The 26,602-nt window shown below is 39.9% G+C and overlaps 1 protein-coding gene across 1 annotated transcript in view; it reads right to left on the bottom strand.

The window, feature by feature from the left end:
• Positions 1-23,773: 23,773 nt before the first annotated feature.
• Positions 23,774-26,602, bottom strand: part of PSKH2 (protein serine kinase H2) — an 18,330-nt gene continuing 15,501 nt past the window's right edge. Inside the window, exon 3 of the mRNA XM_032422034.1 lies at positions 23,774-24,079. Coding sequence (XP_032277925.1) covers positions 23,774-24,079 — 306 coding nt within the window. The remainder of the gene's footprint in view (positions 24,080-26,602) is intronic.

A 26,602-nucleotide genomic window follows, 5' to 3' on the forward strand; every position in this document is an offset into this window, starting at 1 on the left:
GTCACAGGAACTGTGGCCCTGACAATACCTAGATCTTGGACTTCCAGCCTCTAGAACTGTGAGGCAATAAATCTCTGTTGTTTTAGGCCACCCAGTTTGTGGTGTTTCATTACAGAAGCTTCAGAAGTAGAATGATAACTATGTTGAGAGATCGAGCGCTCTGAGTGAAGGGTCTAGCACTGCATTTAGAAACAGTGAGCAATATATTAGCAAATACAGCACAAATGTCAGGCACTGTGATACACACTCGTATCATTTCGTTATATTATCACAACAACCAAATGAGGTTGGAACTCCTAATACCCGTTATTTCACAGCTAATAAAATTGTGTGCAGAGAGCTTACAGCCAAGGTCACATCAGCAGTAAATATAGGATGTTGTGGGGATACCATGACATTTCTTGCCCTTAACAACTTTAAAATCTAGTAGGTAAAAGCTAAAACATATGCATGTTAACTCAGTCATTCATTGGTTTTGTTTCTAATGTTGTTTTCCCCTTGAAATATTAACTCAAATGATCCAGTGGAGGATTGAGAGAGAAAGAGAGAGGGAGAACGTGTAGTGGGGACAATGCAATCCTCAGCAGACCTAAGAAATAGAAGTACAAACCTGTCAGGTTCCTCATGTAATCATCACATAGGAGAAGAATTCATTTTCATAATCCCCAGAGTCACATCAAAGTTCTGGTCTGAGGTGATTTTCTAAATTAACATCCATTCTTTTTCTTGAAATTCCTCAGTTCTTTGTGGATTCGGCACAGAATTGCCTCCTTCCCATTTTCTGTGTTCACTCCAGCAGAGAGTGCAGATGGGCTGTGTGAAAATGATTCGTTCCTTCACGATAAAATGGGAGGAAATGCCTTTCACTCTTTTTGCCAAAAATCCTTTCTGCCTATTTTGTTTTGTTTTCTCTTCTTTGTTAAACGTGCAGGATGTCCAGGGCTTCTTCCTAGAGTTATCATTGTCTTTGGTTATGCTAAACCAGCCTCTTAACCAATTTCTCCCCACTCCAGCTCACCCTCCACACCTTCCAAAGGAGGAGGAGACAGAGATTAACATCTGTTCTTACCAGCCATTTCTTTCAAAGCTCTTCTATTACAGACTTTCTTATCCATGGCCTTCCCCTCGCCTAACTACAACTTTTCCTTGAATTTTCTAAGCCACGTTGTATTAGGATTTGCAGATGATTCTCCATTTACTTGCATGTCTTAGCTCATTTTATTCTTTCAGTATCATGATGACAAGAGTAATGACTGCTCCAAAGTAACTCCAATTTTTCTGCTTTACAGTGACCAAAAATATGATTTTCAAAGCTCTTAATTGTCCCCCTAAATAATTAAGACAAAACTACTTGTATTCAGATTTATGGTCTTAATGAATTTAAAGTCTCAGAGTGACAGACATGCAGACTAGCTGTTGTGCATCATCCATTGGGATTTCACGTAGAGCCTGGGAAGGACAATTTAATAAGGCCCCTGAAAAATAAGACTCATTTCTAACTTTAGCAAATTTCTAATGAGGTAGCTCTGGAGCTGAACAATGACTGACTCAGGCTTCATGGATAAGTGACTGGATTGTGATGTGCACTGAATACATCGTGGATGATAGCTGGATCTTTCATTAGCAAATATTAATTGAGCATTTCCCTGTACTAGAGGGACTGAGCTAAGAGATTTACAGGCATTATCTTAATCCTCATGCAGCTCCATGAGGTAAGCAATATTATCTTTATATCCATTTCACAGATGAGAAAACTGAGGTTTTAAGGGGTTAGTAACTCACTTGAGGTGGAGCCAGGACTCAAACCTAGACAATTTGAAGCCAAACTTTGTGCTCTGAACCACTCTCCTCTACTGCTGTCTTTTCCTAGAAGAACCCCGCTGAGGGATCAGAAAGCCTGTTACTGTATTTGAGACGCTTTTAGTTGCCAAAGTAACAAATGCAGTCACATTTACACCGATTGTTTTCCTGCTGTATTTTCAAGTGTGAGAACCTCAGAAGGGAAGATTCCACCAGAGATACGCAGGCCAAGAAATGTATCTCCCTGGAAGTCATTGATGGCCATGCTGTTTTTAAATGGACAAAGTAAACTATTTTTCCCATTGCCAGCCCTGAAAGCTAATTGACACATTTCTTACTGTGGCTTACAGAGTTCTTCACAATTCAACCACAGCCTTGCCTCCCAGGCTTGCTCACTACCCACTGGTTGCCTCTACCCCATCCTCATGCCAGGCTCTCTCACATTCGGATGAGCCGTGGTCCCTAATACCTTCATGCCATTATGTGTACGTTTCTTCTTCCAGGAATTCCCTTCCTTCTTGTTGCCAGCATGCAAGCGCCCTAGTCATCCTTCAGGACCCGCTCTTATATCACCTCCTCTGTCCAACCTTCCTCGACTCTCCAGTGCAGAATGAATCACTCCTCTTACTATCATGCATTTCTATGAATATCACAATCATTGCCCTTATTTGCTTTATTATAACTATCTGTTCAGTTATCTCTTGTCCCAAAAGCTCGTCAATAACACTGACAATGTTGTAAGCCCCACAAGAGCAAACCATGATTGCAATTGTTACACTCTGCATTTCAGTTTCCCCCTTGCCAACATGGGCCTCTCTATTTTTTACGCTTGTGAAACATAAGTCTTATATCCACAAGATAGCAGATGCCTTTTTTCCCTATCCCAGGTTCAACCAGTCTATTGCTTTTAAAAATCAATTTATTTTTCACCTTTCATCACCAACCTCCTATGGGTGGATAGTTCACTTACAACTTAATAAATAATAATTGGCCGTTCTCGTGGCCAATAAGGAAATTTGTCCTGAGCTGTGTGGGTTTGAGTGGAGCCAAATAAATATTTTCAAATATTCCCCTATTCCCAAAGAACCATTGCTTTTTGAATATGACCACAGCTGTTAGCTAGCAGCACAATTTCTTTAAAGGAGCAAGGTTCATTAATGCCTTCACATAATAAATGTTGAGAGTGCCTGCCACGTGCCAAGCACTGTGAGAGATACTGGGAAACAAGAGCTTCATAGTTTATAGTCTAGAGGAAAAGAAAGGTTTAATAAGCCATCACTCCAATAAGCATGTATTTCCAATTGTGCAAGCACAATAACAAGTAGTATAGGTTCTCTGAAAAAGAAGAGCAGGGATTCTCATCAGGTCTCTCAGAAAAGGACATTTAGATTGAGGCAGGAAAAGTGAGCAGTAGTTAACCAGTCAAGAGTGGGGAGACTGTCCCATGAAAAAGGGGCCAGCGGTGGTTCAAAGATGCTAACTGGACGTGGTTCACATATATATTTAGCTCTGCGTATAGACATGGCCACTAAAATGCAACGAGGTATTTCAAAGACACTGAACGTAACTCATCTTTTTTTTTTAATTTTTATTTAAAGGAAATGTTTGTTACATTTAATCACTCCTTGATTAGGTGATTATTTTTCAAGGTAAAAGATAGTTACACATAAAAGGAATGTGAGAAAGAAACATAGGAAAAGTGACTGTAGAGATGATAAAATACAAGAAATTTTCAACTTTTTTTCTTTTTGTTTTTTGTGGGGAAAGAGACAGAGAGAGAGAAAGAGAGAAAGAGTGTGTGGGTGAGCCGTGGGGAAGGGCAGAGAGAGGGACTCTTAAGCAGGCTCCGCACCCATCACAGAGCCTGATGCGGGGCTCCATCTCACAACCCTGAGATGATGACCTGAGCCAAAATCAAGAGTCGGATGCTTAACCTACTGAGCTACCCAGGTACCCCGATTTTCAACCTTTCATGTTTGTGGGCCCTGTTCCTGGGCTCCCAAGGAAACTATACTTTAACATGTACAAGGTCAAAATGACTCACCAAAATGTCAAAGCATGGGCTCGATTTCTGCCCTGAGCATACATTGTATATCCGCTTCATTGAAAAAATAACCAAGAAGGAGCATTCCAAACATAAAGAAAAGAAAAGAAAAAAAAACCCTCCCTGGTTCACATAAGATTGAATTCATGAAGCCTTGTGCGTACTATAAACATAAGAGAAAGTCTATAACTTTCTGGAGTGTCCTATGTTATGACAATGTGTAACTCTTTATGTTAAAAAAAATGTATATAATCCTGCACCAAATGTTCCTTCCCAAGAGCACCTTCTTCTTTGTGAAGATGGTGTATCCTGGGCAGCTGTTCTAACTTGGGCTCGAATAAAACTCTATTCCATTTTCTTTAAATTTTTTTTAAAAGTTTCTTCATTTTGCATCAACATTTCCCAGCAGACTAAGACCAGTGGTTCTAAGCAGGTCTTGGCTCTGGGTAAGCTGGAAGAACCAACCAAAAGCTGGAAGAACCAATCAGAATCTCAGTTTCTCAGAATACCGGTGGTCAATTAATACACAGAAGACTGGGTAGTGACGCCAAGAAGGTGGGAAACCAAGAAGCTGAAGGAGAGACAGGAGTTCTCAGCCGAGAGAAGGGCAGGAGCCAATGCACAGAGTGAGGTGAACAGCAACCAACACAGAAGGTGTGTGAAAGGAAGGGGCTCCTTCAAGGCCTTTTAAAAACTCCCCCCAAGCACAGATATAAAAATAGAACTCCTCGCTTCCCCCGCGAAGAACCATCAGACTCCGTCCCCACTTACGGAAGTGGAGCTTATTTGCCCTCCCTCCACCCCAGCCTCCTTGCTTAGCAGTTCCCACCTGCACCGCAGCGGAGATGAGCAAGCCCACAGGCCTGAGCACAGTCCGGTTCCCCGGAGCAATGCCTCGTCGCACCCGCAGGCAGGACCGGCCACCAGGGAAGGGCCCAGATGGGCTGCCATGTGTCCGCGGAGGGCCTTGTCACATGTAAAGGAGGCTAGCCGTGAGGCTTTAGGTTTGGGGCCACCATCGCTCTTGGGGAGGACTGTTATCAGATGGGTGTTTTAGAAAGCTACCTCGAACTAGGTGTGAAACATGGATTTGAGGGGGACAGGGCTGAAGCCAAGGAGACTAGTTAGAAGGCACTAAGTAATCCACAGGAGACTGATAAAGCCAGAGCCAAAGGAAAAGCAATACAACAGGAGGATAAATTTGAGAGGCATTTTGGAGTTAGTGACATGCCTTGGTGAATGCTTAAATATAGGGGACAGGAGAGAAAATGCTGAAGACGGCTCTGAGGTTTCGAGCTTGGAAAACTGGAGGACGGTGATGACATTAAGAAAACAGGAAGTACATAGCTTAGTGTATAGAGTCCTCCAGTCACCATGCCGTACACCCGAAACTAATACAACATTGCGTGCCAATAATACTTCTGTTAAAAAAAAAAAAAAAAAAGGCAGGAAGAGGAGCAAGTTCAATACAAAAACATATACGCTCACGTGAGCGGAACGACTCTACCCCTGAATTATCGGCAGTACCTGCTCTCGGCAGTTTTCAAGGCTTTGGTTAACCTGATGCTGCCCTATAGCATCCTGTGGAATGTCTACGTGAATTGGGAGGGAGAAGACTATTTCTAAGGGATAGTTTTAAAATACAAATTGATGTCATTGGATCAAAGATATCTTCATTAAAATGATTCTCCTACTAGTGAATTCCCAAAGAATACACTCTTTTTTTGACTGAGGTTATCGATGACAGGCGAAAGAAGCTGTCCACATTTAATGTATACATCTTGATGAGTTAGAGCATAAGTATACACCTGTGAAACCACCATCATAAGCACTACCATAAACATAACCATCATCTCTAGGAGTTTCCTTTCCCCCTCTCTTTTCTCATAAAACAATTTCTGTCTTAGATTGTAACTTTTGGAGACCAAGAGGTCCGGACATGGGGATCAGAGTGCTGTGAGGTGGAATGTGGGGACTGGGTTGGGGAAAGGAGAGACTATTGAAAAGAGGGTGCTGGTGGCCCTTTCTGCCACGGGTCCTTGAGTGAGTGGCAGTAATGGAGACTATGTTGGCATTGTCTGGAACACATTCTACATAAGCCTCTTGCAGGCTTGACAGCCACAGGGACCACACTCTGAGGACTCACAAGTAAGACTGCTAACCTAAGTGGTCATACCACTAAGGATGGGAAGCAGAATCATAGAAGGAGAGTGTTTGAGGAAGGCACAAATCCTGCATTTTCTGCCAACATATAGCTTTAGACAGGGTGGGAATTTCAGGGAAAGTGCCTCACCTTCAAGGAAAAAAAAAAAAGGGCAAAGTAGCTGCAGGGGGCGCCTGGGTGGCTCAGTCATTGAGCGTCTGCCTTCGGCTCAGGTCATGATCCCAGGGTCCTGGGATCGAGCCCCGCATCGGGCTCCCTGCTCAGCGGGAAGCCTGCTTCTCCCTCTCCCACTCCCCCTGCTTGTGTTCCCTCTCTCGCTGTATCTCTCTCTGTCAAATATATAAAATCTTTAAAAAAAAAAAAAAAAAAAGTAGCTGCAGGACCATCCCTCACAGCTGACAACACTCTGATTGTGATAAGCCAGGCTGGAGAGGCCCTGGAAACCAAAGCTCACGCCACCTGGGAACACCATCATTTCCTTCAGCTCCTTCTCATTTATCTTTCTCAATGAAGAGTTTCTTTTTCAAATGGCGAAAATGGACTTCCAGTCTAAATGGTGGACTGAGTAGTGGGGGGAGGGAATCACTCTTCTGAAAACATGAAAATTCTGGATACCATATAAGAATGGAGTGTTTAGAATGCACGACTGAGTGCAAAAGGTGTGAAACACTTCTCAGGCACATTTTAACCAAAGCCAAAAGTGGCTGCCGGAGCAGTGAGCAGAAGCAAAGCCAGAGAGGCCATTGGGTCTTTGAGCTAAACTAAAGCCTCAGGTTGGATGTGAGCTTTGAGCCTCTGAGAGATGATAGTCCCCTCAGTGTGGGGGGGGGGGGGGGCTGCTCGACTGAGGGATTTTTCCTGTGCAGATCCAGGAGCCACGCAAGGCCACCCAGTCCCAAGAGCTAAGACTAGAAACTGACCCACTCACATTTTTGGGCTCAGGGACACAGTGTGAAAGGGCGTTGGGTGGAAGAAGACTTACTCCAAAGGAATCAGACATCAAGCCTCTACCCTTCCAGAGTGTGGGATCAGAGGTGGCATACACTTGCACAGGCAAATAGGAACCTATCCCTTAAGGACACTTTGACAGCCCAGTACACTGGTAGGACATCTAAAATGCCTATGTAATGTGTATGTCTCTAATCCATTTAGCTTTGAAGAATATATGAAGACTTTATGAAAGTAAAAAAAAAAAATGTTGACTTTATAAACTGTGCCTTTTCCTTAATAAAAGTTTTCAACCTCCAGCTTGGGTTTGAATGCGTATCATTCCAGAGAGCCAAAATACTAACATATGAATATCTTATGGCGCCATCTAGTGTCTAAGGGCTATATATCCAATCTGCTCTACTAAGAATGAGCATCTAAGTGATGAGTCACTGAATTCTACTCCTGAAACCAATATTGCACTCTATGTTAACTAACTAGAATTTAAGTTAAAAAAATTTTAAAAAACAATAAGCATCTCTATCATAGGTATCTAGAGATTTCATGAACCGTTGTTTGGAAAGGCCATGAATACCTGCAATGTTAGGTTAGCTGTTCTTTATCTCTGTTAAAATTACATTCTGTGCATATTACCTGTGGATTCCATGTGTTCTTGCTCCCCACATGTCCATGCCCATTTCCACTGTCTGGACATGTCGGAATCCATTCGCATTCATGTCTGTGGCTGCCATGCTCCATACGGTACCTGGAATAAACTAGGAGCTAAGTCAATCTGGATGGATGAGAGTAGAAATATCAACAATTTGGTAGAATTACAGTGCCATTTAAAAGGCAGAATTCTGATGCCCGAAGCAATTGCCTACAAGAAAAAGGTATATCTTTACAAAGAACGGCAATTGTCTCTTGTGGTAAAACTTTTTACAATAATTTCTTCTGTAAATCACTTAATTGAGGCTTTCAGCATTTTGAGCTTGATAGCCTGATCGTGTTGTCAGGATCCTTCCTTATTCACAGAAAATGCCTCACATTTGTATGGCACTCTAGAGGGATGAACTGAGGTCAGTGAGAGCATTTGCCTAATCAGAAGCACATGATCTGCATACTTAGGAATGGCATGCCCAGTTTCAGTGAAGAATAAACCCATTCTGTTTGTTTGCCTGTTTTTGCTTATTTGTTTTTCAGGGGTAGGAATTGGTTTCCTGATTGTAAATTGAGCTGTCTCAGGTATTTCAACAAAATAGAGTAAAAAATTGGTATTTTCATCTCTTGGGAGAAGTTGCCAGCTACTGGTAATAAGGGTTTTTATATTTTCCATTTCTTTCATAAGCAAGTGCCTGTTAGAGATTGATAACTTCCCCAAATTGAGTAAAGCCACTTGACTGAAGCTTCCCTGAAAGCATAAACAAACTGTCAGACCCACAAAACTTAGTGAGAACAGTGGCAAACACATCAGAGTAACAATAAGGCCAGTTCCTTTCAGCTCACAGAAATGTGGGAGCAAATGAACAGGCTAATCCCGCTGCTGCCTCAAAGTGAAGGTCATAAACCATCCCTGCTAATGTTCCTCCAGGCCTGAGTTTAGACAGGCCTCCACCTTGACTAGGAAGGGCCTCCTATAGCCCTCTCCAAGCTCTGAGGTGGGCTGCAAAGGGCAGGACACGGCATTACCAAGAACACTTCTTGAAAATAAACTATTTTGTACTATTTGTCAATAAATTATAGGACAAGCTGTTACGGGTCCGGGTTTGTTTGTCTTATTCCTGGTAGGCTAGAGGGGGCAGAGTTTGAATTTTAAAAGCTTGTCAAAATAACACATTATCCTTGCATACATGTCTTAGTTCTGTTCTCTACCCTCTAATTCATCTTTGGGATCATTTGCAAGTGGAAAGTAAAGGAATTCAAATTAAATCAAGATATCATTTTTCATCTATTTGAGTAGGATTCTTTTTCAATTACCAATACCCAATATTTTGGGAAGGGTGTAAGAGGTATAAATTTATACAAACTTTCTAGAGAGAAAAAAGTGCATGCCCTTTGACCCAGCAATTCCATTCTGGGGATTTATCCCAAGAACAAATGTGGAAAGAAGAAAACTACCAGAATTTTTATTATACTACTTATTTACAATAGAAAAACCTTGGAAACAACCTGAATCCTCAAAAGTAGGATAATGGTTAACTAAGTTACGATATAGCCACATGATAAAGCACCATGTAATCATTTAAAAAGTATATGGAAGATTATTTAAAGAGATAGAAAAATTTCACAATATAAAAATGGAAGGGGAAAAAACATACTACCAAACAGTGTATACATATTTATAAAATATGATAATGTAAGCAGTAGATATATCTCTAGGTGTTGGTATGGGTAATTTTATTTTCTTTCTGGGGTTTAAAGATTTGTCCAATGAGCATGATTGCCTACTATAATCTGAAAAATAAACAATAAGTTATATATAAAAAATGCCAAAGAAGAAGAGTCATGTGTTGGATAGAGTCACAAGCCTTAGGGAAGAAACAAAAATATCCATTGTTCTTCCAAAATAATCATGACTCTGTAATTGCAACTCAGCAACCGTCACAGGGGCCAGCCAAGTGTCATTGCTGTCCATAATTTATGTGATGAGATTACAAGAATATACGTCAGATTTTCTTTTCATAACTTATACTAGTATGGTCCTATAGCAGGACACGTATGGTCCTAAGGCATGCACACGTATAAGATCTATGCTAAGACAAGAATGGGGCTCACACCAGTGTGGCAAGACCTCACAACTGGAGGGGTTGGAAGAAGTTGCAGCGTGCACAGTGTGTCTCAGTGACCCGAAAGCTACAGCATGACCACAACACGGGTAGGAAGTGCAAGCAGGGAAGGGGGAGGAGATCGGAAAGATGATTTGAAATGTCTTGGAAGACTAGAAAGATGGTGTGCAAGGACTTGAGAGTCTGGATATGTTCAATAGGTTATTGGCAGGACGTTTTCCCACGCATTTTAAGCACACTGATGTCACAGTTAAAATCTGTGTTTTAGAAATGTGTGTGTGTGTGTGTGTGTGTGTGTGTGTGTGTGTGTGTGTGTAATATGGAAGATGCATTGAAAGCAAAGAAACCAGGGGCGCCTGGGTGGCTAAGTCGTTAAGCGTCTGCCTTCCGCTCAGGTCATGATCTCAGGGTCCTGGGATCAAGCCCCACGTTGGGCTCCCTGCTCTGCGGGAAGCCTGCTTCTCCCTCTCCCACTCCCCCTGCTTGTGGTCCCTCTCTTGCTGTGACTCTCTCTGTCAAATAAATAAATAAAATCTTTAAAAAAAAAAAAAAAAGAAAGAAAGCAAAGAAACCAGAGGCAAAGCTACCAGTATGAAAGCTACTGCAGTAGGAATTTAGAAAAATAAATGAAAATCCCTCGAACAGTGCTAGGACAACAGAAATGGGAAGAAGGAAACGTATTAGAGAGGCGTTGTGGAGGAAGAAGGAACAGGGCTTGATGGTCAAGTGGAAGCAGAAAGTGACTGAGGAGACGCTTAGAAGGCGGCTGCTCAGGCTGTGATGAAGCAGTTAGCGCAAACCTTGGATGTTTTTATCATTACTGTCTATCTGAATAGACAACTTTCCCTAATCTGTTCCCCTTTAACAAGTGGTAATGTGCCACTCCACTCCTAGTTGATCACAGCTACAAAGAGCCCCTTCCAACCTTAGAGGACATGGCACTTGTTACAATGTGTTATTGTATCTGTTACGTACTGTATGTGTTACCATACATGGACTATGTAGTCCAGCTACCTCTGCATTAAGCACAAGGTTAGACTAGCAGTTGTATGGATAATTTAAAACAGGATCTTTTTAAAATACAGTTTCAGAATATATGTACGTTTATAAAGAAGCGAATTTTGACCTAGCCAAAAAAAAAAAAAGAATTCCTTATATTTATATTTATAGTTTGTTGTTGTTGTTGCTACTGCTGTTGTTTTTCTGTTAAGTGGCGTGTGAAGCTGACATTCTCGGCTCTTCCCTGAGCCTCACGTCATCTCTCATTCAGGTGCAGACCCTGGATGGGCCAGACAGAAGGGAGCTGCTGGAGGGGGCTGCGGGGTAGTCATCATCCAGTAGATAAGCCACACGTTACCAGGAGTCATAGGTCGGAGTCACACTCTAAGCAAAGTGTGTATTTTCTGGTCATTGACTTCTACACGCCACATCTCCCTTCTCATGTTCCTCTTGTATGTTTAAGATGGAAATGTTCATTGGCTGAAACAAATTTCAGAACTGGCATAGCTTTCAGAGCACAGACTGGTGGTGGCCAGAGGTAGCAGCTAAGGGTATGTGACATGGGTGAAGGTGGTCAGAAGGTACAAACCTTCAGTTACAAAATAAATAAGTCCTGGACATGGTGACCATAGTTAATCATACTGTAATGCATATCTGAAAGTTGCTAAGAGAGTAGATCTTAAAAGTTCTCATCATAAGAAAAAAAATTTACAACTGTGTGATGATGGCCATTAACTAGACTTACTGTGGTGATCATTTCTCAATATATACGCATACTGACTCATTAGGTTGTACACCTGAAACTATTATGATGTTATTTGTCAATTATATCTCAAAAAAAAAAAAAGAACCAGCATATTTTTTTAAAGTATAATATTTATCATTACTTGGAAATGTTACTACAATCCAATGAAGACTTAAAATAGAACTGGTAAGCATACAGTTAGTTATATTATTCTTAAAGATTTAAAGCTGGTTTTAGCAAAACAAAACTTTTTAAGATAAAGTCTTAAAATAATAGTGCTTTGTATATGGAGAAGGCTAAAAAAAAAAAAAAGATACTGATTGACTAACAAGGTGATATTCTGCTCCCAGAACTACTGAAGGAAACTTGGGCTTCTGCCTTCACCTCTCTCATTATCTTTATAACATCTACAAGTTGCGGATGCCTGGGTGGCTCAGTTGGTTAAGCGACTGCCTTCAGCTCAGGTCATGAACCTGGAGTCCTGGGATCGAGTCCCACATCGGGCTCCCTGCTGAGCAGGGAGTCTGCTTCTCCCTCTGACCCTCTTCCCTCTCGTGCTCTCTATCTCTCATTCTCTCTCTCTCAAATAAATAAATAAAATCTTTAAAAAAAAAATCTACAAGTTGGTCCCTTCTCTTATCAACTAGAGGTGGTCTTCCCCATTCTTAAGAAAGCAATCAGTTTCCTAAGTAGAAAACTATTAGCTTATTAGATGTTACAAAGAAAATAATGCCATTTTCCATTTTCTTTTCTTGATAAATGTTAATAAAGTTGTGTTCATCAGTTTCCCCCTTCTTCAAAGTCTTGAATGGGTAGAAATTTTGAGGACTCAGTCAAGAACTGAGTCCATTTTTCTTTCTTTTTCCATCCAGCAGACACAAAATATCCTTTAAAGACTTTAAGGAAAGCCCTATTTTCAGAATCACCCCTATTTGAACATAGAAAAACCGTTGCTCTGTCATACTGTCTTCCATGGAAAACAGTTCCCACGGGGACAACCCACTTTCCACCAAGAAGACCGCTCTCTGCACTGGTTCGTTGGGGCATAGCACTTCGCACTGGGTAATTGTGCACAGTCACCTTTCCAAACTGCCACCTTCCTCCCTGGCTTTCCCACCAAAGAGCAATGAGCGTGGCCCCTCTGCTGTTAGCGTCTCCTGTTTGTCTGCGAACACCAATTGAGACAAGCCACCCTTTGGAAAGATGCCAGCTCTGGGTACTTTGTCTTGGCAAGACTCTGGATGAGTGAAAACCTCCGACCTGAGCTGGAATTCCCAAATCACTCGAGGACAGCTTCTCCACTTTGGAGGGAGGCTTTGCTTCAGCCTGACTCTGGCTGGGAAAGAAGAGTCCCTTGGGTTTTTTTGTGCGTTTTTAAGATTTATTTAATTATTTATTTGAGAGAGAGAGAGAATGAGAGACAGAGAGCATGAGAGGGAGGAGGGTCAGAGGGAGAAGCAGACTCCATGCTGAGCAGGGAGCCTGATGCAGGACTCGATCCCGGGACTCCAGGATCATGACCGGAGCCGAAGGCAGTCGCTTAACCAACTGAGCCACCCAGGCGCCCCTCCCTTGGTTTCTTTAACAACACTGGAGTTGTTCCCTAGGAAGGGAGGTCCCTAGGAAGGGACCATGTCCTTGATTTTCTTCCCTTTTATTTTCTGTTTCCATTCTGAGCATAAATCTCTCCTAAAAGGCCATGAAATTCGCTCTCACATACCATCCACACTCTTCTCACTATTCGGTTTGTCCCTAACCCACACTGCTGGGTATGGATAGATGGTATTTATTATGGCAGGGAACGTTCTTAGCACTGAAGAGATGCTAGTACAAAGCGTGTAGCACTGAGCTTCACTAATCACCTTAAAACCGACGCCAGCTCTGGCACAGAGTGAAGCAAGACTCTTCTGAAGCTACTCTAAACTGTGGCCAGAGCCGCCACTCAAAGCTCATACCACGAGAACTACCTGGGGCATGAAATTAACTTCAGATGGTTTGTGAGAACAAACATAACTCTGCTTCTAGGGGCGCCTGGGTGGCTCAGTCGATTAAGCATCTGCCTGCGGCTCAGGTCATGATCCCGGGGTCCTGGGATCGAGAACTACATTGGGCTTCTTGCTTGGCGGGGAGCCTGCTTCTCCCTCTGCCTGCTACTCCCCCTACTTGTGCTCACTCTCTCTCTCTCTCTCTGACAAATAAACAAATAAAATCTTAAAAAAAAAAAAAAAACTCTGCCTCTAGATCAAGAAGAGAGCTACCCAACTCAACCCTGCAAGCTAGTCCCCTGGACAGCCCACAAACATGGAACAGCATCTGCACCCACCTCCAGGCTCTCTGCTCCATTGTTTTAACACTAGATGTACTGGTATTAAAGTGGGCAGGGGACGCCTGGGTGGCTCAGTCGGTTAAGCGGCTGCCTTTGGCTCATGTCATCATCCCAGGTTCCTGGAATCGAGTCCCGCATCGGGCTCCTTGCTCGGTGGGGAACCTGCTTGCCACTCCTCCTCCTTGTGCTCTCTCTCTCTCTCTCTGACAAATAAATAAATAAAATCTTTAAAAAAAAATAAAAATAAAGTGGGCAGGAGATGTGAGTGGTCAAGGACCCAACATAAAGATCTATGATCCTTCCACTGATCCCAAACCATTGCAGCATCACGGCAAGCAAATGGAATTGGCTTTTCTGTGGACCTGCTCTGGCATAAAGTATCAAAGAAAAAGGTTCTTGCTCTTTTGCTAAAACAAGGATTTTCCCTTGTCCCTGAGGAATTATCTTCTATCTTTAGCTAGATCACTTATTTTATTAAGAAAATGTGTTAATAATTGGTAAGGAATCCAATATAAAATAAAATCAGAGGCTCCTGGCTGGCTCAGTTGGTGGAGCATGCACCTCTTGGTCTCAGGGTTGTGAGTTTGAGCCCCATCCCATGTTGGGTGTGGAGAGTACTTAAAAATAAAACCTTAAAAATAAATAAATAAAACAAAGTCATAGGTAGTCACTTTTTAAAATGTAGCTTAAAAGGCTCTATTGTCACAAACTAGGTATGATTTTAATAGATAAATGACTACTACCTGATATCTGCTGGAAAGAAGAGCTAGTGATCGTTTAAAATCAAAGCCGTCATTTTTGTCAGATGATCCTCAACTTTTAACTAGCATAAAGATATTAATTCTAGGCAACATGCTAATGTATTCAGTTACCTTACAAATAGTTCTTGATGCCATTTTATTACAGAAGGGACGCTAAGAAGGGACACTACCGCCCCATCTTAGTAGAGAGACTAAGTAAAGATTCTATGAAACAGGTTGACATTTTTTTACATCTGAAGAAAACTTTTTTCTACAGACATTTAAAGATTTTTCAAATATAAAATTATCCACCCCATGTGCTTAGAGTTTTGGTGGCCCTGCTGCCCCTTCCTCAGGCCAGCGAGGCAGGCTCCTGTTTCTGGAGAAAGTCCTGTGCCTTCACCCTGTCTCCCTGTGGGGGGTGCCTTCTCTCCTCATGCGTGCGCCATAGCCCGGCGGCCCAGCCCCACTGGCAGCCAGCTGGAGTATGTGACGGTGCCAGGAGCTGGCACTGCGGGACAGTCACCCTCCAAATTCTTGTCACTAATACAGCCTGGAATCACTGCCGCGCAATATAAATCAAAATCGTGTTGAGAAACAACATTTTGGTATACCCATTCCTTTAGATTTTCTAAAAATCCCTCTCTCCAGACATTCGGACCAACAAGCTCTGTACCTAGACCACAGGATTTTGAGCTCACTGGAGCTATTTTCACAAATTACTCATTGGCCTACATTGAGGGATATCATGAACAAGAAGCTTTTTGAGTCTCTCAGTGTGTTTACTATAAAGAGGTTGCTAATTGCATTGCACTTGCTAATTACATGGCACATCCTCTCCAGGAGATCCCACAAGAAATTTTACTTGGAGTCTCAGAGTCAGGAATGAATATGTTTCCTCTACGTAACTAATTAAAATTAATTTGTTCTAATTTTATTGTCACTTTGAAGTATTTTATCTTTCTTCTTTGAATGGACTGCTGGAAAGCTGAGAGTCAGCTTTTTTGAAGTTTACCTTTAGCAAGCCATCTTCTACAATATGTGGTTTAAATTTTTTAAAATACTTTCTGCACAGTGAAGGAAACAATCAACAAAACTACAAGGCTGATGGGAGACGATATTTTCAAATGGCGTATCCAATAAAGGGTTAGTATCAAAAATATATAAGGAACTGATACAACTCAACCGCCAAAAACCAAATAATCCAATTAAAAAATAGAAGACATGAACAACCATTTCTCCAAAGAAGACATACAAATGGCCAACAGATACATGAAAAGATGCTCAACATCACTCATCATCAGGGAAATGTAAATCAAAACTACAATGAAAAAAAAACAAACCTAAGTGAGATTATCACCTCACACCTGTCAGAATGGCTAAAATCAAAAACACAAGAAGTGATAGCGAGGATGTGGAGAAAAAGGAACACTTTTGCCCTACTGGTGGGAATGCAAACTGGTGAAGTCACTGTGGAAAACAGTATGGAGATTCCTCAAAAAATTGAAAACAGAATTACCATATGATTCCAGAATCACACTACTAAGTATTTACCCCCAAAATACAAAAACACTAAATCAAAGGGATACATGCACTCCTATGTCTATTGCAGCATTATTTACAATAGCCAAACTAAGAAAGCAGCCCAAATGTCTGTTGATAGATGAATGGATAAAGATGTGGTATATATACAATGGAATATTACTCAGCCACAAAAAAATGAAATTTTGCAACAACATAGATGGAGCTAGACAGTATAATGCTAAGCAAAATAAGTCAGTCAGAGAAAGACAAGCACCATATGATCTCACTCATATGTGGAATTTAAGAAACATAACAAACAAGCAAAGGGAAAACAAGAGAGAGAGAGACCAAGAAACAGACTCTTAACTATAGAGAACAAACTGATGGTTACCAGAAGGGAGGTCAGTTGGGGGATGGGTGAGATAGGTGATGGGGATTAAAGAGTACACTTATCACGATGAAAATAGAATAATAAAAATTATAATATTTTCGTATTTTTATTTATAATTTTATATAATAATCTTATTGTCTAGCTTTTTCCTATTCCTTCTACTCCCATTTTAATTTTTTTCCTGCTTTTCTCTTCCATTCAATTCAGATTAATTTTTACCTCAGTTTTATCTATTTATATAAGATAACTAAAAACCTTTGAAACAGGGAAAAGAATAAATAAAGACTGGAATACCCAGTTATTTCCCAGAGGCAAATAAAATATCTCTTTTCCTGAATTGCTATGCCAGGAAACAGAATGCAATTATAGAATTTTATAAAGTTGGAATAACTATATAGAATATTGTTCCAAACAAATCCACTAGTTAATACTCAAAGAACCATTTCATTAAGGTTTGAAGGTCGACCTAAAGCCAGGAGCAAATGCTACAGAAAGAGGAAGACAATGGTTTAGGAAGCCAGGTCTAAGGGAAGAAACCCAGCATTACCTCCAGAGTCACAAACCATATGGGTTAATTTCTATCTGTAGTGGGTTGAATAGTGACTCCTAAAAGATATGTCCAAGCAGAACCTCAGAATGTGACCTTGTTTGTGTTCAAATGAAATGCAAACGGAGACCAGACTTGGCAATTCTCTGAGCAGACCAAACCAGCTTAGTCATACAAGCAAAGCTTAATTTAGCTTATTTTGCAAGACAAGCAAGGCTAACTTGACCTGTGTCACCTCTTGCTTGGGCCTGTGAAGATCATAAGTAAAACTTAAATTGTTCCCCAAAATTAATATGAGGTAACCACTAACCAATTCCCTTTAATTTAAGAAAATTCTAATATTTAACCAGTCACTGTGAAGAATAAACTGTTACTGCCTCCATATTATGTGAACTGCTTTATTACAATATACCTCTGAGCATCATTCCATGTTTTGGTTTGGGTGCTCCAGGTTTGCAAACTGTCTTTTTGGTGTACACACAATAAATTTTTACTAATTACTACTGCAGTGATTTATTGGTTTTACATCTGTTTTTTCCTGAACTTTTGGAAAAAGGATCTTTTAAAATGTAACGAAGGAAAGGATCTAGTGAGGAGATCATCCTAAATTAAGGTGGGCCCTACCCCCAAGAGCAAGCATCTCTGTAAGAGACAGAAGGGGAAGACACAGCGGGAAAAGCCATATGAATACTGAAGCAGCAATTGGAGGGCAGCCACCAGCTAAGGAAAGCCAAGGATCGCTAGCGACCACCGGAAGGTAAGAGAGAAGCATAAAGCAGATTCTCCCTCACATCTTCCAGAAGGAATCAAACCTGTCCATACGTATAGGTTTGGATTTCTGACCTCCAGAACCACGAGAGAATAAATTTCTGTTATTTTAAGCCATGCTGTTTGTGATAATTTATTACAGCAGCCCTGGGAAACTAATGCACCATCTTAAGTCTCCAGATTAAAATTCACACAATTTGGGGCGCCTGGGTGGCTCAGTCAGTTAAGCCTCCAACTCTTGATTTCGGCTCAGGTCATGATCTCAGAGTCCTGCATTGGGCTCCACGCTGGGCATGGAGCCTACTTAAGATTCTCTCTCTAACACTCCCTCTGCCGCTCCCTGCTTCCACTCATACAGACTCTCTCTCTCAACCTCTCTCTCAAAATAAATAAATAAATAAATAAATAAATAAATAAATATCACACAAATTCATGTTTTAGGTTTTAAAAACTTTATCTATGAATTAAACTTGGTTAAGGTGACTTTTTCAAAGTGAGGAAGCTTAAATATTAAATATTTGGAAAAAATATCCCAAATACAAATCAGTAATTATTTGTCTAATTTAAGTTTAAGATGTTTCTACTTCAGCCTAAATATTTTAACTTTCCAGAAGTGTATACACTTAAAGACTATTCACCATCACATTTGTATTTTAATAGACAATGGTATGATACGCAATAGGATGAAAAAAATACAACTCGTGTGTGCATGATTTCTATTATTAGATTATGTCAATCAAATATAGAATTCCTCAAAATATAGTTATCAACCTTGTGCCTATATCATGGAATGTAGATCTTCTTGACAAACATTTTTAAAATATGCAAGCAAATATAATAGTAAGTCATCACATAACCGCCAGGAGATAAGGAGAAAGGGTAAGAGAGAATTTACTAAGACAAGAAAACTCAGGACATATAATAATACAAGATAAAATCTAAATGGATACTAGACAGTGATGAAAGGTAAGTTAATACTATTGTTGAGGATAAACTTGTTTTAGAAAAAAATAGAAATGATTTCATAAAAGTAGTAAGAAAGAAGGAAATATGAGGGTTTTTGTATTTTTTTACAAAATAATCTGGGTGTTCTTTTTACTCTATTCATATTAAGCTTGGTGAAGTAAGAAAAGAATATCCAAATATTTAGAAATTAGTTTGTAATACCTAATTTCACCAGAGGATGGTAGAATAGGGTCAAAACATATGAAAAAGTGCTACTTTATATTTTTCTCCCAGGAGTTCACACAACAAAGTCATATGATAAATCTAACTTGTAGAACTGTCAAAATCTTTTTATTCAAAAACAAATATTAGCTGGGTGCCTGGTTGGCTCAGTCAGTCAATGGAGTGTGTGACTCTTGATATCGGGGTTGTGAGTTTGAACCCCACATTAGGTGCAGAGATTACTTAAAAAAAATAAAATCTTTAAAATTAAAAAAAATAGGTAGATAATACATACATACTGTTGGTTGTTAGTTTGGTTGATTTGCTTGTTAGTCTGTTTCCTCTGGGGTAGGGGGAGAAGGGTGAGGAATAGGCCACCCTGGGATATTAAAATATGACCTACAAGTGTCTTGCCACAACAGATCAACAAGAAATTAAGCCCGTGAAAGAACATTTTTCAAAGTGACAGTTATAAACACACTGAGAAATTTGTAAGAACTTGACAAAAGTCGGAGAGAAGGGAACTTACTATCTAACCACAATCTTCCATTCAAAACCCTTAAAGGGTTTGGGGACACACTGGGAGGGTCCAGGAGTAGCCAGCACAAAAGAGAAGGGTGTTTTTTTCCTACTCATGAAAATTCCCAGTGCACACCCCACTAGGCATCTTACGCTCTTCCCAACTCATCCACCCAACTTCTACAAAAAGATCAAGAGATTTTGATCTTCAACAGGAATTTTTGCTGCTGAGTGGGGGAACTGGGGGCAAGGGTGGGCAGTAAATAGTCCACATTTTCTTTTCAAACAGTAACTTGAGTTCCTGCTAGATGCAGACTACCACATTCTGGGGTTTCAAAGATAAATAAGGTCTGGTCCCTGACTGGGAGAAGTTAATGTTGAGAGTTGGGGCGCCTGGGTGGCTCAGTCAGTTACGCGTCTGCCTTTGGCTCAGGTCCACCCAATCATTGCCCCACATTTGGGGGCCCCATCTAATCGAGAGGCACACCGTTTAGGCACCACATTCCTGACCCTTCTTGTCTGGTCCCTGCTGCCCCAGACAGCCTCCCTAGATAACTCCCTGTCTTTGCCCATCTCTGAGACTTGACCTATCTACCTAGGCCAGCCCTGCCTCCCCTAAACCTGGCTCTGCACCTGGCAATGTTTCCTCTGTTGGCCTCAGTAACCTAGTCCTGACTCTGGACCAGAGGATGCCTGCTGGTGGGCTCTTTAAGTCTGGCATTGATAGAAAAGCACCTTAGGGTAAAGGATGTGAAAGTAAACTGTTCATGGAAATGACAAATATTTACATCATAACTTCAGGCAACATTGTATCCCACTATTTGTTTGTGTCAATATGGACAAAATTGAAGGCATCAGGGCCTGCCTTTTGCATTTTTATCTTGAAGGAGGAATGCTCAGTTTCTAATTCCAGATCTGCTATTTCCCTGCTGCGTGACCAAGCAGAAGTTACCACACATCTCTAAGCCTGGGCTTCCTCATCTGTAAAGTCAAATTAAGAATAATACTGACTTCATAGGTTTGTTGTGTGGAGTAAATGAGATAATATATGTTAAGGGTATTGGGCATAGCGCTTGGCACAGAGTGAGTGTCCAATAAGTGTTAGGACAGAATAACATGGCTACATGTTAAAGCTATTTCCTCGCTACTTAAGAAATCTGAAAGTACTAGCATTCGAATTTTTATTGCTTGTATTTTTATTCTGAAAGTTTCAAGTGGAAAATATATAAAATATCCAATTAGATAAAGAACCAAGTTTCACATCTGATCAGTCTCCAGTTTCTCTAGGGCTCCATATTCAGGCTTCTCCCTTTTTTATTTTTTCCCTCCCGCCACTTGCATTTTTAACTGGATTTTCTTTTTACTATAGATTTAAAGAAAATGCATCAATTTTAAAACCTGTAAAGTAGAAATAGGTATAAAATGAAAAATAAACCTTTCTCTTCCACCAGACTTCCTATTCTTTTTCCCCTGAGATAATCACTCTCTCAAATTCTTACAAATCTTCAAGCTTCTGAATATATTTTTCACACAAATAAGATCATATTATCATACCCTTCTGCACCTTGCCTTTTCATTTAATACAATAGCATATCATATAACAAAAGATACGAGGCACCATGTCATTTTTAATGTATAGTAGACCTTTGCTTAAATGTAACATGCTTTGAGTTCCCCTATTGATGGATACTTATTTGTGATTCCTATTTATATAAATACCGATGTTTTATATGCTTTTGTACACATATCTTTGCACACTTTGGCAAGAATATGGGTAGGACAAATTTCTAGAAATGCCGCTATTAGGCCAAAGGGTCAATGCATTTTTAATTTGAATAAATATTGCTGCCAAACTGTTCCCCTCTGAGGTAGAACCAGATTGCACTCTGATCTCTCAATGGAGCATGCTATCTACTTTCCTGTAACCTTTCACCAAATGTATTATCTAAGTTTTAAACTGCATTAATCTGATAGATGAAAAATTATTATGTCTTTGTTGTTTTAATGTTCTTCTTTTTAATTAGGAGTGAAATTGAACATTTTTCACATGCTCATTAGCAATTTGTATTTTTATAAACTACCTGTCAAAATATTTGCCCATTTTCTTATTTTTTTAATGACTCTAAATTCTTTCTATAGTAAAGGAAGTTAACCCATTGTTTGCCATACGTGGTGCAGCATTACAATACATAGTGAAAATACTGCTGTCGCTAATTACACATTCATATTTATATATCACATATGATTGTTCCACTTGTGAAGCCTAAAAGAGAAAAGTAAAATAGAAAATTAAGACTGATTTTATAGTCATAGGAAACGTCACTCTAGCATTTTATTATTGTACTTCATTAAACAAATTAAGTGATGTCAACTGATGACTCTATTTACTATATCCATTCATACAAGTGTCCCACAGATATACTTACTAGTAATATTTCAGTCCTTGTATCACTTTATAAAAAGTTACTGTACTAAAGATCAGACCATATGTGCCTTGCCTGGAGAACTGAGTTTTAGAGCTTACTTCTTTTAATACACCATTTATAATTATTCCATGGTAGGTATTTAGAGCCATCAAAGTATTTGATTAAATGATTCTAGAAGAAACCTGTGCTAACCAGAAAGAGCTGACAGTAGAAGAATGAAACAAGATGATCACATACCGTTTTGTGAACTATAGTGGGTGATAAAGGCTAACCCTAGAAAAAAATCACTATTGTCTGATTCCACAAAACTCCCATTTTCCAGTGAATAATGCCCCAATTAAACTGTGAGTCTCTTATGGATAGAAAATGTATCTTAAGATTCTTTTTAAAAAATTTTATTGTGGTAAGATGAAACCTAGCTTCTTAACAAAATTTTAAGTGTCCAATACATTATCATTGACTCTAAGTACTAGGTTGTACAGCAGATCTCTAGAGCTTATTCATCTTGTTTAATGAAAACTTTATACCCATTAATTAGTAACTCCCCATTTTCCCTCTCCTCAGCCCCTAGCAATCACCATTCCACTTTTTGATTCTGAGTCTATCTTACATACCTACAAGTGGAATCACGTGGTGTTTGTCTTTCTGTGACTGGCTTTTTAAACTTAGCATAATATCCTCCAGTCCACCCATGTTATCACATATGGCAGAATTTCCTCATTTTTTAAGACTGAATAGTATTCCATCACATGTGGATGCCACATTTTCTTTATTCATTTGTTGATAGACATATTGGCTTTTGTGAATACTGCTGCAGTGAGCATAGCCTTGCTAATATCCCTTCCAGATCGTGATTTCAATTATTTTGAACCAATACCTAGAAGTGGGATTGCTAGATTATGTGGTATTTCTATTTTTAATTTCTTGAGTATCCTGTATATTGTTTTCCACAGTGACTGCCCCATTTTGCATTCCCACCCACAGTGTATAAGGGTTCCCTTTTTTCCACATCCCACCAACACTTGTGGTCTTTTGTTTTTTTGATAATAGCCACCCTGACAGGTGCAAGGAGATATCATTGGCCATTTGATCTCTTCTTTGGAGAAATGTCTATTCAAGTCCTTAGCTCATTTTTTAAATCAGGCTACTAGTTTTTTTTACTAATGAATCTTAGGAGTTCTTGACATACTTTGGAGATTAACCTCTTACAGATATGTGGTTTGCAAATATTTTCTCCCATTCCATAGGTTGCCTTTTCATTTTAATTATTTCCTTGCTGTGCAGAAGATTTTTAGTTTGAGATAGTCCTACTGTTTTATTTTTGGTTTTGCTGCCAACTAAGCTTCTTTATATGCCCCATAGTTAACAATTTCCATTAATATTTGCAGACTAAATATGAACTTAACAGGTATTTGTAATTATCTTGAGTTTTACCTAGTGGTTGTTAATACCATACAGTGGTCTTAAATATAATTCAGTAATTTCAGTATCAATACATTTAATTTCCCATTTCTAACTAGGCCTGCTATGGCTCTGATTCATCATTTCTTCATATGCATATCCCTTATTCTTATTATCTCCTACTTTATTTAATCCATCAATTCCCAAGAGATTTTCTTCATCTATTTCTAACTATATAAACATATTTAGCATTTACTATACTATTTATCTTTTACAGAAGTACATTTTGGGGAATAAATACAGACCTGGGAAACATTACAAACCAAAAATGTTTAAAGTGAAGGTCAAACTTTTCCAACAATAACCACATGCTCCCATGTCCGTGGAGCTTTTTTAGGTGCTTTAATCATGATCAAATGGTCCTTACTGACCTAATGCTATCCGTGAAGTTAATAGATCTGCCTTAAAATTGGTTAAAGGGGTTCTGAAGGTTATCTGTTCACAAAAGTGCAGACAGTGGTGATTCTTCTACCCTTAAGTTTCTCATGCTCCACATGTGCTTTGATTTGTGATAAGAATGCGACCTAGAAGACTGTGCAGACTCGGGACTCTGGGAGTGGGAAGACGCCCTCCGCATGAGGTTCCTGGATATGACCCTCTGAAGATTCTTCACAGAAGACCCGGCAGCCCTGGTGATCACCCAGGGATGATCCAGGGCCTGGCCAGCTGACATGCGATGATTGGCCTCCAACATAAGTAGTTTATCTATAAAGTCCTTCGCCAGGTGGGAAATATTTGGCCAAGGCTAGGAAGGAAAAATAGATAAAACAGAATAAAATCAATAAAATAAAAATACACAAACACACATAGAGCATATCTTCTTAATTACACAGATTAATGTGTATCAAACCCAAAAGACTTTTTCAAATAAGCAAGTTAAATACTGTAGTATCATTAAATATATAAGGAACCTGAAAATCACTTTTGAGAGAGCCAAAAAAAAAAAAAAATCTATTTGGTGAGGGGGAAAGACAAACACAAATTGTCTTCCAAACTCTCTGTTCAGTGAAGGAGAATTCCTTTCTAGAAATCTGTCCAGTGTGCTTCAATTAGCAGTGTGAGTTCTCACGTCACATTTATGTGAGCTGGACAAGGCAAAGCGGCTGTTGTCCGTGACGTACACCAGCATCGGGTTAGTATTTACCACACTCTGGTCATCTCATAGAGCTCCCACGACTCCACAAGAATCAGCTCGAGTGGAAAGTGGAATGAATTGAGAATCAACTTTTCTCTGCCTTTGAAAGCTGACCCCAGACTTAGGATGCTTCCATCTCCACAGCCTCCAGAGAGAAAGGGCAGAACAAAAAGGGCCCTTCAGTGAAGAATCCTCCTGCGGTGCATTTCCCCAACACCCTCAGGGCCCGCATGGTTCCCCATCAGTTAGCTCCAAGCGGGATTCTGCACGGAGCAGAACTACTGCAGGATGCAATGTGTACACCAGCGATTTGATGTTTCAGGGATTTGTTCTGGCAATATTTACAGCTTTTGCACATACTTTAAGTACAATAGCAGCAATTCATAGTAACTTTTGTGAGGATGGAGACAAGAGAGCTGTTGCTTTACACTTGTTTTCTGCATTGTCTACCAACACATACCATAGACCTAGGGAAAGAAAAAAAACAACCAAAGCTTTGTATCCTTTGTCATCTACAAAGGAGAAACATTGAGAAAATTGCCAGTACATTTGTTGTATTTCAAACAATTTCTGGTTGACATGTGTTTTTATTTTTATATTTTTTAAGATTTTATTTATTTGACAGAGAGAGACACAGCGAGAGAGGGAACACAAGCAGGGGGAGTGGGAGAGGGAGAAGCAGGCTTCTCGCGGAGCAGGGAGCCCAATGCGGGGCTGGATCCCAGGACCCGGGGACCATGACCCGAGCCGGAGGCAGACGCTTAACAACTGAGCCACTGAGACACCTGACATGTGTTTTTAAAAAGTTGCATCTCCCAAGAAAGGTAGGGAAATCCTTACAACCTATTGTTTTTGTCCTTGTATAAGGAAAAATCAGACTCAATTCAGACGTCACACTCTCCAGTCTCTTAACACTCTATTAACCTAGAATTTGAATCAAAAGAAACCAATAAAGGAATTGCTCTTTTTTTTTCCTTCAGCGTATTTAGATTAAATGAGATCTGAGAAATATTTATCCCCAAAATAAAACACATGAAATAGATGAACGCATTTGCCAAATACTCAAACACAGGGAAAATAAAATGTAAACACTGCATGTCTAGACAAAGTACATCAGTGGTTGACACTCACAATGGCACATCTTCTGCTTTGGCTAGACATCTATTTGGCTCTGGATCCAGACACATTTATCTAGGCTCAAGGTTAAGTTAGATGTCTCCAATGGAACATTATAAGACAAGCAACTGAATCTTTCTGGAAAATATAAAATATGTGTAGTGAGATTTATGGAGAGCTCATTAAGATGACCCCAAATGAATAAATGCTTAAAATGCAGTTGCAAAAAATAAGGTAACAGAAAAAAAGTTCTTCAGCCAAAGTGCGTTATTCAAACATGGGTTAGAAATTACAGGATTCCTGAGCTATAAAGAACAACTGGAGAGCACCTAGGAGTCAATTATATATTTCACAGTAGAAAATGACAGGTGTAGAAAAAAATGTCAGAACTATTTTATTTTTATCTTCTTAATCTAAAATTTATTTTTGTCTGTGTTGTATAAAGTATAAAATAAATTAATATATTATATGTATATATTCTATAAATGAATAAAAATTGAGTGTGCATGCTCACAGTTTTTTGACTAATAGAGTTAATATGACCAAAAACGATTTAGAGAGGTGTCTGGCTGACTCAGTGGGTAAAGTATGCAATTCTTATCTCAGGGTTGTGAGTTCGAGTCCCACATTGAGCATAGAGATTACTTAAGAAATAAAAAAAAAAAAAACACGATTTGGAGACCACACATTGAATCAAATTCATATCGTGGACCAACTCTCACTTGATGACATCATTCAGTCCCTTCACCAGCCTGGACATCCACCTTGTCATTTCCACTCTTTCCCTTGAAAATTCCTCTCTTCAGCTTTTCTTTTTTTTTTTTTAAGATTTTATTTATTTATTTGACGGAGAGAGACACAGTGAGAGAGGGAACACAAGCAGAGGGAGTGGGAGAGGGAGAAGCAGGCTTCCCACTGAGCAGGGAGCCTGATGCGGGGCTCGATCCTAGGACCCTGGGATCATGACCTGAGCCGAAGGCAGACGCTTAATGACTGAGCCACCTAGGCAGCCCTCTT

This window comes from Phoca vitulina, unplaced genomic scaffold (genome assembly GCF_004348235.1).
Source record: "Phoca vitulina isolate PV1807 unplaced genomic scaffold, GSC_HSeal_1.0 scaffold25, whole genome shotgun sequence".
In the NCBI taxonomy this organism is placed as follows: Eukaryota; Metazoa; Chordata; class Mammalia; order Carnivora; family Phocidae; genus Phoca; species Phoca vitulina.